Source organism: Trifolium pratense, linkage group LG7 (genome assembly GCF_020283565.1).
Source record: "Trifolium pratense cultivar HEN17-A07 linkage group LG7, ARS_RC_1.1, whole genome shotgun sequence".
Taxonomy (NCBI): Eukaryota; Viridiplantae; Streptophyta; class Magnoliopsida; order Fabales; family Fabaceae; genus Trifolium; species Trifolium pratense.
In genome coordinates, this window is record NC_060065.1 from 49,992,023 (window position 1) to 50,004,777 (window position 12,755).

At 31.0% G+C, this 12,755-nt stretch overlaps 2 protein-coding genes across 2 annotated transcripts; one reads left to right on the top strand and one right to left on the bottom strand.

The window, feature by feature from the left end:
• The first annotated feature begins 104 nt into the window (after positions 1 to 104).
• On the top strand, positions 105 to 3,892 carry LOC123897864 (basic leucine zipper 34-like). The gene is made up of 5 exons (XM_045948657.1): positions 105 to 889; positions 1,369 to 1,459; positions 1,591 to 1,717; positions 2,875 to 3,032; positions 3,519 to 3,892. The coding sequence occupies exons 1-5, from the start codon at positions 291 to 293 to the stop codon at positions 3,585 to 3,587; spliced, it is 1,044 nt and encodes a 347-aa protein (XP_045804613.1). The 5' UTR covers positions 105 to 290; the 3' UTR covers positions 3,588 to 3,892.
• A 3,296-nt stretch (positions 3,893 to 7,188) lies between these two features.
• Positions 7,189 to 8,407, bottom strand: LOC123898224 (RING-H2 finger protein ATL40-like). The gene has a single exon (XM_045949125.1). The coding sequence runs from the start codon at positions 8,276 to 8,278 to the stop codon at positions 7,544 to 7,546; it is 735 nt and encodes a 244-aa protein (XP_045805081.1). The 5' UTR covers positions 8,279 to 8,407; the 3' UTR covers positions 7,189 to 7,543.
• Between the last annotated feature and the right edge of the window lie 4,348 nt (positions 8,408 to 12,755).

Below are 12,755 nucleotides of genomic sequence, written 5' to 3' on the forward strand. Positions count from 1 at the left end.
GATTATATTGTTTAATTAACTTTAGCTTTCTTCCCTCTAACATTCCCTTATGGTTTCTGGGGATATACATATTTATTAAAGGGTTGTGTTAGAGGCTCATCACTTTCATTCTTCTTCTCTCTCTCTCTCATTCATATATTGTATATTAATATTTTCATGCAAATGAAATGTTCATATATTTAGATATATAGCATTTGTTGTTATACAATACTACATCATTATCAATATCAACAAAACAAAAACATATTTTGAGGTTTGCAAAATTCTTGTTTGTTAATTTTGTCTCTCAAATGGCACAATTACCTCCTAAGATTCCAAATATGTCACCTAGTTGGCCAGATTTTTCCATTCACCAACAAAATATTATGCCAAACATGTCACAACCTAATAACATTGTCACAACCACAAACAATAATCATCATCATAGTCAAAATCCTTCATGGGTGGATGAATTTCTCGACTTCTCGTCCGCAAGGCGAGGCGCTCACCGAAGGTCGGTGAGCGATTCTGTTACCTTCTATGAAACGCCAATGCTCAATGATTGTCCTAGTAAACAACATACCAACAATGATAATGAGTTTGACAAGTTTGATGATGAACAATTTTTGTCGATGTTCAACGATGAAATAGCCGGTGTTCATAATATGCCGCCGACATTGTCCTCGTCGAATCCTTCGAGTCCTTCGGATCAGAATTTTTTCAATGATGAGAATGAGACAAATAAACAAGAGAAGAAGGTGATGAAGAAAGAGGAAGGTTATGAGAAGCAATTGAAAAATGAACCGGATGAGGTTGAAAGCCAATGCAATCAAGAAAATTCACACCCTCAAAATAACAACAATTCTACTTCTTCTAATGATAGAATTACTGATCCAAAGAGAGTCAAAAGGTAAATTATCATGCAAATTTTAATATATATATGTTATGTTAACACTTAGGATGAAATTTAATTTATTTTTTTCATCTCTAATTTTCAATTTTTTCTAGTAGTGTATGTTTCATTTATAAAAAATATGCTTAATTTTCCTAAGAAACTTTGCAATGCCAACATGACACAATTCTGGAGAATGTGTTCTTAATTACACTTCATTATTGTAGATTTCTTTTATGAGCATGAATTTCATATTCTAGTTATAATTTTGATTAGCTTGTCCGTAGAGAAAATGACAATTACCACCAGAAACTCACACACACAACTATAAGGCTCCGATTTCTTAATTTTAATAATTTGTGGATCTTCAAAACCAATATAGTTTGTTGTCCTTCTTGGTTTCTATGAAATGTTTTATATTTTCTATATTAATTATATATTTTCTTTGAGTCTTGGAACTAATTATTTTTCTTTTAATTTTTTTATTTTTGAATTAGAATCTTGGCAAATAGGCAATCAGCACAAAGGTCACGTGTGAGGAAGCTGCAATACATATCAGAGCTTGAGAGAAGTGTAACTTCATTGCAGGTTAGTTTGTCACATATAACATGATTTCATAATCATTTTTATATAATTTATTTATTTGATGTGTATAGTATAGTAGAAATGATCAAATAATGATAATGTTATTGACTTTTTGTTGACCACCAATATTGAAGGCTGAAGTTTCAGTGCTATCTCCAAGAGTTGCATTTTTGGATCATCAACGCTTGCTTCTTAATGTTGATAACAGTGCTCTCAAGCAAAGAATTGCAGCTCTTGCTCAAGACAAAATTTTCAAAGATGGTAATTTAATTATTTCTTCATTATACTATTTCTTTGTTTATTTAAATACTCTATCTGTCCCAAATTATAAATAAAATTTGATCAAAGAAAGTTAACGTATTTAGTCCAAATTTTTCTCACCAATTTTTGTTTATAATTTGAGACAGCATGAATATATGTATATATATTATTATGGCAAATTAATGAGTGAATTTATGAGGATAAGAAAAATGTGTACTTTTCAATCGAAAGACAATACGGTTTTAATGAGAAAACACTTCAATAAGATATAGCATAGCTTTAAAGCAAAATAAGTAGTCCGTATTCCTACACGCAATTACATAAATTAGTCCTTAAAATTACTGAAATTTATTTAAGAGATTGACTTATCTAGACATATACCGTTCCATATGCACGAACTAGGATTGGAATCTAGACCAAATAGTAGTTTCTTGAAGTTGGTTAAGTTTTCTTGCTAGAGAGGAATAATAAAACTACATAGATAGATTAGCCAAATTGGGGTGAAGAGTTATTACTACTAATAAAGTTGCACTATATTACTAGCCCTCCATAGTGAAAGTTGCGGATTTGGATTCAAGGCAATCACACTGCATGTAATTAGTACATATAGACCGTATGATCAAGATCAGACAATCTATATTTTAAGGTAGGATATTAATTATTTATAAATATAAATTTCGGAGTGTAGACAACCCCAATCCGAAAGTAGCATACTATAGACTATAGTAATAGTACTTGTATTTCATTAAATTTTATAAGGGAAGAAACAGCCCAATAATTATGAGACTGCACACCAATTTATATTGAATTTAGTGAAAGTGTTTCTGTTTGCATGCATGCCTATTTATGTGTCTGTATATGATCATGTGCCCTGTCTCATAGTAGTAATAGTAGTACTTCTCTTGTGCCCTGCCTCAAACTTCAAATTCAATACTTCCTCTATATTTAAGACTCTTTTATTATATAAGAATGTTGGATTAATTAATTAAATTCAAATTCGCTAAAGTCAAGATTCTCGACATTCACACATTCAGGTCATAAGTTGCTCAATCAAAATCGAACGTCTAATATAAAATACAAATTTTTCGTTTATAATTTATAAAACTAAGTTTAAATTTGAATTATCTGATCTTGATTAATGATATGTTTGCATGCAGCTCATCAAGAGGCACTGAAGAGGGAAATAGAGAGATTAAGACAAGTATATCACAATCAGAATCTGAAGAAGATTGAAAATGTTAATGGATCACCCTTACCATCTCCATCACAAAAGCCAATGTGTGATGCTCAAACAGAAAATGAACAACTTCTCAATGTATGAATTCAACCCTTCAGAAGATTCACACTAATTAAGTAGCTAGCTAGCTTATATATTATTGCACATTATATTGTGATTCTTTCTATTTTTTATGGGAGAATTTTTTTTATTTTTTATTTTCATTTCTTATGACATTGTAATGTAAATTGGATGATGTCACATTTTATCAGGTCGTTAGATATATTGTGAAAAATTAATTAGCACAAATATAAATCAGTCGATTTCACAATGTAGTCAACTGTAAATCATTAGATTAAGTTTTTATCTCTTAAATTAACGTCTGCAGTCGATTGTACCATAAAATCGAACTTATAATATCTATTATGAAAAAGGAAATTATATTGGAGGATGGAGAAGTGACATTATTGGGTGGTATGGTAGTACTAGTATTAGTACTAGTAGGGTTCTTTCTGTTATGAAACAAGAGGAAGCACGTGATGTGTTTTAGGGACCACTCTCAAAGTTTGCATGATTGGAATGCAGGGAAATACATGTGCTGCAGTGGCCTCAAAAGATAGGGTGGAAGAACCAGTTGTGTCTGCTTTAATTTAATTTGATTTATATAGAAAAAATGGAATGGATGTATAATCATAATAATAATGTTTGTTGATGATTCTTTCACTTATTTATTTGGTGTCTTTGATTATTTTTTATTACTTGTTTTGTGGTTTTTTTTCAATCATTCATTGGAAAAACAAAGACTAGTGGGCTTGTGGAGTGATGGATTATGGATGAAATGAAAGAAAGTGTGTTAGTCATGAAGTCATATTGAATTTAATAGGTTGTTTGGTTGTATTTTTATGATTAATATGTAATCATTTTATTTGATATATAAATTAAAAAATCCAAATTGTAAATATTTATCAGTTTGGCTCAATTTGTGTTGTATATATAATGGAATTTTAATTGTTTCATGAATCAATTTTTGTGTGTCATATATACTTTGTTATAAAAACTTATGTCATGACAAAAGTTAGAAAAGGTCAGATTCAATTGAGACTTGTGAGTTTAGTTGATTCCAAGATGGAATATGCAATTTTGTAGTCATATACTAACAAATTTAACCAGCTTTCTTAGATCTTTGGCAGAGGATCTTTTTTTTTGCTACTTGCTTTTTTATTTTATATCTACATTGATTATTAAAGGTAGCTATAGCATGGATAAGGTTTTGTTATTATCTAGATATACATATACATTAATTGGCTGTCAACAACAAAAGTAGATAAATCAATTGACAGTAGATTTAGGAGATAGTGGCCTCCTCATTCGACGTGGGCCTAGATCGACGAACGAAGTTGATGAATTGTCTGTTTGGTTCTGTGACAAATATGAGTAAACACGCATCTAGAGCTGCATTTGTTGTGATTTACATAATTTTGCGGCAACATTGTTTTGCAACGTGAATTTGGAATATCAAACGCTGAAACAAACATATGTGAAGTGTGGCAGAGGACGACGGTTGAGCTCACGGGAGAGAATAAACACTCGTTCTAAATAAGGTGGGCGAGAGGTTTTTCAGAATAAAGTGTGGTATCTTCAATTTATTTACTAAGATCTCTTGAGACTAGAGTGAAAAATCATTGAGCTTGTTGAGGGTTCACGACGTTATTTGCAAATCAACGTCTAATCCTAATCAAACGACGTTGTGCCGGATGGATTTGCTCGTGTGTGGTAGCATACACTTCTTGTGGATTCATTGAGGATTTGGGCTTAGTTGGAAATAGTATTTGGTCAAACATGTCTTTTCAACAAGTGGTGTGTGAATCCTCATCAATGTACTTTAAGAAAATACTATAGGGTGTGGCTTGTTCTTTTTGACATTTGATTCATATATTTTCCTTGTAGCTGCCCTTGTATTTGAGTGTGAATACCTTTTGTATCCCCTTTGTTTCTTAAACAAAGTTTAAACTGATATTGTAACTAAGTTGGATATGCATATTTCATTCTTTTGATTAAGGAAGATCCAAAGTGACTCTTGGTACAAAATTCCTTGCCAAAGAATGTTGAAGAAATGTTGAGATAAATATCACATCTCTACTATAAACGGTTATTTTTAACAACCTCCACTATAGATATAGAAAGTATAATGTCCCTCCCAACCGAATATTTTTCAAACATAAAAGTTATAGGAATCAAATCTCGGACTATCGATTTAAGTTTAAGAGGTTCAAATCTCTTTCTATTTTGATCAATTTATTGTTAATCGTGTGTCCTACTTTTCAAATATCCTAAATGGAATACATGCCTTAAAATTGTCAAAAGAAAAAAAATGAAAAGAAAAAGGAGATCTTCAATAATCTTTGAACTTTCTAAAAATTTGGACTAAAAGGTCAATGGATAGTTGTTGGGCTTAGGAGTCAAAGCCTGCCGTCATACTTTAATTCTATTGAACCAATTTGTTAATTTGTCAAATTGTAAACTCAATCTATAACGTATACGGTACTTCTCATCTTAATATTAAAACCACAATTTTCACAGCATGAGTTATTTTGCATAAGGAATAAACTTATGCATGATGCATAAATATAATTCCCAAAATATAATTTCTTACAAATTTTGCTCATCCAATTCAAATATTTCTGCCATTAATTTGATGACATGAATTATAAAAATAAAATAAAAATTGATGACATGATAATAAATTAGATGACTTAATATTTAAAATATGATAAATAGAAGTCATGTTAAAACTTGAAACATCTATATATAACAAATGAAAATTCTCAATCTCATATTCATGGGATTAAAAGTGTATTTAAGCACCGCTCAATCACTATTTACGAACCAAATTAAGACTATTATAGTGAGTAAATAGTGTAGAGGTATGGTGGTGGAACTAAGATAGTTTGTGAAAAATAAAAATCATTTTATGCCTCAACAATCGCAATGTGTGTTGTAACAACTCCAATAACTACAATCAAAACGATCGCAACCACAACATCTGCGCTTGCAATTGCAATTTAAAACCATAATTTAGATGATGATCAACTCAATAGTCTAAAGATCTTTCTCCTAAATATTGAAGTACGTCTAATGATCTCAATTGTAATGCTCTCATCACCCGTCGGGTAATCTGTTTATCTCCCAAGTGGGCATGACCATGTACACAAAACAAACCTTCAAAGTATGATTTACACTTCTGTCAACAAAAAAAAAATGATTTACACTTGCACTCATTGAACTTTGTTTTTCTCCGAGTACATTTAAACCTTGTACCACATTGTAAGTTTTGAATTTTGTTGTGTAACTCATCTCATACACTACTGTGGATTATGTGTATAACTTCGTCTTGACTCTCAAGTTATTTTGGTTAGCATTTTGATCAAGCTATTTACAATAATGCTATTTGTGCCACTACAAATAAGCGCGATTTAGAGACGGTTGGATAACAACGGTTGCCATTGACCAACGATAAACATTGGAGTAAACAATGTTTCATACAACAATCAACATTGTGACGGTTATTTTGGTAGTTAGATGAAAATCATCACTAAAATTTATAATAGCATCAATTTCTACATTGTTTTTCAACCATCACTTTTAATCGCCACTAAATACAAATTTGACTACCACTAAATTCCGTGTTCGTGGTAGTATGCAAGGGCTCCTCGCATCGACCCTTCAACCTTGCTCCAGCCACCATATATGCGGATTCACACCAACCCTACACCCTACATGACCTACTTCCACAAGACCCACCCTTTCTCTGCTCTTTATTCAAATGTGGGCCAACAATAAACCACTTTTATGGATTCAATTAGAGGGACCAATAAACTAGATACCAAAAATTCTACTACTAGTTTGATAAAACAAATCTATCATCAATCAGAGTTCAAAGGTTCTATCTGCTCCTTTGCTAACTTAATACATATTTATTTCCCTCAACACAAATCCCAATTATAGGGATCACGATTCTTGGTTTCCCTCACCAAATTCGTTCACACCCCCAATAAAACAAAACAAAACCACCACAAATTTAAAATTTAAAATAAAAATGTTCACTTAATTAAGACATTTAATTTGCTAAGCTCACATCACATGGAGCAAGCACCTAACATGCCCATTTTATATACTAGCAGTCATTATATTACGTTAACCCACGTTACCAAACACCAAATCCTTTCCAAAAAATAAATATAATAACATACGATAATTGAAATTCAACACCAAAACCGCTCATACTTTGACTAACATAACATATACAAAAAAATATTCAAAAATATTACATCATCATTTTTCCACCCCTTTCTACTATTCAATGCCAATGAAGGTTAAACCATATATGTAATACCACATCATAATAACAACAATATATAATCAAACCCTCATACCATCTGCAGTTGACACGAATGCTTGAATTTTCGTTCGCACTTACTTTGACTTGAATTGAAGAAGTCTAAAATTTCATAGTTGATAGATTATATGCAAATCATCGATGAATTAAATAGTTCTCTCTAACCTTACATGAACATGTATCTCCTAATCTAAACTTTCTTGAATAATAAAAATTATTGCCTTTCTAAATCACGATCAATAATAACATCATCACGTGGAATACTAGAAGGTTGGATTCGTCTCGAAGATCTATCTCTAGTAAGAATCCTTCGAAAAGAGCTCAACCGTGAAATATTTTTTGGGGACCCACTAACACCACCATCACCATCCGATGTACCTTCTAATGGTGGTTCGAACAAAGTGGGACCCTCACGTGCCTCTGGTTCTAGTCGCGGTTCAACCTTGGTTCGACAAATTGGACACGTGGAATGTGAAGCTAACCACTTATCGATGCAACCCACGTGGAAACTATGCTTACAATTTGGAAGCAACCTCATCATTTCTTCATCCTCTACAACACTCAAACACACTGCACATTCAACAACATTCAAAACATCATTGTTTTGTTTTTTGTCTTGTTGTTTACCTTTGAAGAGGAAAGTTGGAAGAGTAGCGATGAGGGTTTGGTCGAGTCCAGTGCTAGGTGGTTCGGTGAATTGTGTATGAGCTTGAGCGACGGTGAGGCTGAGTTGATGAATGGCGGCTCTACGGCTAGCTTGGCGTTTGAGAACATATCTTGCATAGAGATGAAGAGCAAATACCAAAATTAATACAAGTATTAAAGAAACTATGGCTGTTAACAAGATTTTTTTGTTGAAATTGCTCTGACTTGATCCACGATAGATATTTCCAAATGGATAATAATTATGTTCATCATCATGGTTTCTATCATCATTAAAATTACTCATAGCTATAATCTATAAATGATCAATAGAGAGAGTGTTTGTATATATATTGTATTTAGGATGAAGAAAAATGAAGATGAAGGTTTGGTTTTTCTATGATATATATGTATGTGTGCAATGCGTGTGTGAATGAAGAATAATATGGTAACAAAGACTTTAATTAATATAAGTCTCTTTTTCTTTTGTAATATATTAATTTATATTTCTTGTTGATGTGACTATAAAAGTCTATGACCTAAACTAACAAGAAACTCCAAAAAAAAATTCAAATTTTTTGACTATTGAAATATTGATGCTTATAGTGGGAACATGGAAGGTAAAAGAGACTATTATTTGGTTGATTGCTAGAACTATTGCATGGTAATTGGGATGACAACAATGCTATAAAAAAAATAGGGGAAATAAAACTAGTTGCAATATGAATATACGTGTGTTGGGAATAATATTTAAATATTTTTTTTGAATATTTAGATTTAAATATGTTTTAAATTTATATTTAAAATAGATAGTATTAGAATTTGAATTTATATATTTTTTTAGAATTTTTATGATATCTTTAGATTATTTAGGATTAGTTTGTTGTTTTAAAAGATATGATTTAAAAATTTGTTTTATTTTGTAGCGTATAGAGTGGTACAACTATGAATAAGAATGAGAAAAAGTATATCTCAGGAGAGTTTCTTCGCATAAATATATATATTTTACCAAATTCCGTGGTACGAACACCAAAATCCCAATCAATGATATCCAAGCACCGTCAATGGTATCAGCTTCCGCAATACAAAATATAAAAAACCTTATCAATATATTTTTTATATGACATAGTTATGATTATGATGAATATTGAATTTATTTATGTATTATGGACACATAAGAAAATCGCAAAATATCCTACTTTCTATATAATAAAGAAAATTTGTATGAAAAATACTTCATATATAAAGTAACCATAAATCAGGTTTACTAACTCCTGTAAAGACTAAAGTATGGGTGAAAAGCAAAATTTAAGTTGACTTTTCAAGGCTTAAGTTCACAAAGGATCGAGATCCACGTAAGTGTTGATAAATTAAGAAGACTTTTGTTTATAACGTGTGGAATTAAAATGTTATGCACTAAGCAATACAACATTTTGTTGTTAGAGTTTTTTCTATTCTGCTTTCCATTATTTCTTCTTCTTTAAAATAGTCTAATAACCAAAATCTTACGTTTTTAAGATAAATAAGTGAAAAATTAATAGTCAGATTCCGATCTCTACATATTATAATATTCCTATCAACTCTTTGAAATAGGTTGTTATACTCACTGAAACTTTCTACTCTCTATTCTTAAGAAATGACACTGCAAAATATGGTCAACTTAACTCTTTTTTTTTTTTTTGAATCAAAAAGAAGAAACAGAAGAAACATGAGATGACATCATATCTTTTTGGATATGGCCTACAATGTGGGGGGTAAGTTATCTAACCAAATTTTGTTGGGTTCAACTTCAGCCCAATTTGCTAACACATGAGCCACCGTGTTTTTGTTCCTGTGGTCAACTTAACTCTTAAATACTTATTAAGAATGAGTTTTTTTTCTTTATAAGCAAATAAAAATAATTTACTAAATTAATCTATTAGATTTTATTAACTATGTGATTGTGCTTAATTGATCTAACATAAATTGTTTGAGATAATCTGAGTTTAATATCTGAAACGAACAACTTTTTGTCTGATTTTACTTACCTTTCAATCGAATTTCAAACTATCAGGGCTCATTCCCTTAAAAATTGGAGGGTGAAAAAAAAAAAACTATCAGAATATATCACTGAATTGCTAATTATTTAAAATATTTTATTTATTCAATTATTATCTTAACTAATTTGTTAAACATATCAACAATTTGATTTTAGTTAACTATATTATTACTAATAAAAAAAATTAGTTCAGACTAATCGCCACTTTGCCGCTAAGTACCTCTTGGTATTGTTTTTTTTTGCTAATTCCCAGATATCCACTAGATGAGACTGTTTCCCTGAGGTTAATTATTCCTTGAGTTACTGCAGTTCTTGATTCCTTACCCTTCTTTGTATCTAATTCGAATTTTTTTAATTTTCATTTCATCTAGATCTTATGTTTTTATTTTAATCTTTATTGTATGCCGTTTTGGATTTGTATCGCTTGAAGTTGTATTTAATGGGACATGTTAAAGTTTTTGTTGAGTGTATTTTGATGGGATATCAATTTTTTATGCATTTTCAATTATTTTGGAACGCAGAATCTAAAGCATATAAATATGTACTTCAGATTCTATTTTCTGAGGCAAAAAATTATCAAAAATATTCGAATTCTATAATCCGAAGTTTTCAAAAAAAATCATTCAAACTACACTGTGGATGCAAGGGGTTTAGAAGGGTGTTCGAGAGGAGCAGCCGCATAGGGCACTACAATTTTAGAAGCACCTTTTCTTTTGTTTTGTGTGCGCGCGCGTGCACACGTGCATGCAGGTATGCATGCCTAGGTGTGTGCATGTGTATGTTTGTTAAAATAAATAAATTATAAAATAGGCTTAGATGATCTTATGATTTTGATAGTAAAATTTATTTGAATAATCAAAAGTTATCAGAGAAATTCTAACAATTAAATTTATTTAGTGTGAAATTTTAAATAATAATATAATCTTTAACTTTTCTTATATATTATTGTCAAAAAAAAAAAAAAAACTTTTCTTATATATTATATTCGCACAGGACACCAACTCATGCAAAATGGAAACAAACCTCACAACACATGCAGAGACAAAAATTTAGATATGTCAATTGAGATAGTATTGATTTTAGTTTTCTATAATTATACACTACCATATGAATAAATTTTCATCATATATGAATCTATGCAAACTTAGAAAGAATTATGTAAGTAAAACTTCTTGATATGCAAAGTTACTATGTTAGAAAGACTTAGTATTGAAACTTCACAATATATAGCATGTTTGATGAGGACACAGGATGAATCCACTATTTTCACAATAGAGCCTATAAATACATGCATAGTTGGTTTTATAATAAACACAAGTTTTGGTATTCAACTAGTCCTTCACATATCATTGCTTCAAAATGAATATTTCCCACATTTTTCTGTTATGTCCTTCACGATTAGCTTCTTTTGATTTTTTCATGTTATGAGAAACCTGGCCATCATCTTTCTGTAAGAGTACGACATGTGCCGACGTACCTGAAAAGTTCACAGTACATGGCCTATGGCGGCAGAACATCTCACAGCTGCAGAATATTTTGGAATCTATTTCTCGAAATATTTTTTTTAAAAAAAATTACCTCAAAAAATGGATTCCAAAAAGTTCTAAAGTGCAAAAAAAAGAATTTTGGGGGGTCTGAGCAAAATATAGGGTAGTATAGAGAAATTTTAAAAAGAGGCATGGAAAATGGACTAAGCCCAAAAACAATTCTGATCTTGAACATACACGGGGCCATTTGAGCTTTATGGCCCATTCAGTATAAATCAAAATTAATACAATTTTGAGATTCCTTCTTTTCACGCTCCTTGAGTCTCACATGCGCCCCTCGGCCTTCCAATCCTACCCTCTCACAACGTAGGATGTGAGTGCGAAAATAGAAAAAACTGAAGGAAAAAAAAACTCACAGTTCACATCCTATGATGCAAACTTAGGGGGCGTAAAATCTGGGAAAAAACAGTTTGCATCCTAGGATGCAAACCTTATAAAATAGGGGAAAATGAAGAGTGGGAGATACAAAAATATAAGATTTTATAAGGTTCGCATACTATGATGCGAACTGGGTTCACATTCTATGATTTTATAAGGGTTGCATACTATGATGCGAACTGAGTTCACATTCTAGGATTTCCAGATTTTGCGCCGCCTGAGTGCACTACTTAAGTAGCGAGGAGGTACTTTTGAAATTTTCAGGAGCGAATGAAGAAAAGGTTGTGAAAAGAAAAAATCTTGGATATTATTATTTAAAGATTATTAAGAAAACATAAACTATCATTGACAAATGATTTAAGTTGTGTAAATGCAGCAACCTTAACTTTATTATCTTCTCTCTATTAATACCGTCCACTTTAGAGTCTGTTAAATGAAGACATTTTTCTTTTTAAAGAGAAAAAGAAAAGTTTTCAAAAACTAATAATAAATTGGTATATGCACGAAACAATGAGTCATTTGGTATTAAGTTCTGATAAGATGTAAATATACTAACAGAATAATTAACATACTAACAATATACCATGGTAAAATCTTGTAAAAAAAAAAATACCATTGTAGAAAAAAATAGGCTAGTTTATTCATGATGTATACCCTACTACTACTACTACTGGAACGCAGAATAGAATACATAATCAATTTTCCACATGCTAATAATGTTTGTCTCGTACAAAATTCAAACAAATGGGCCAGCAAGTCCTATACTCTTATCCTTGTAATTATGGTACTGTTCAAGTCCACATAATCAATGTTCTAGCATA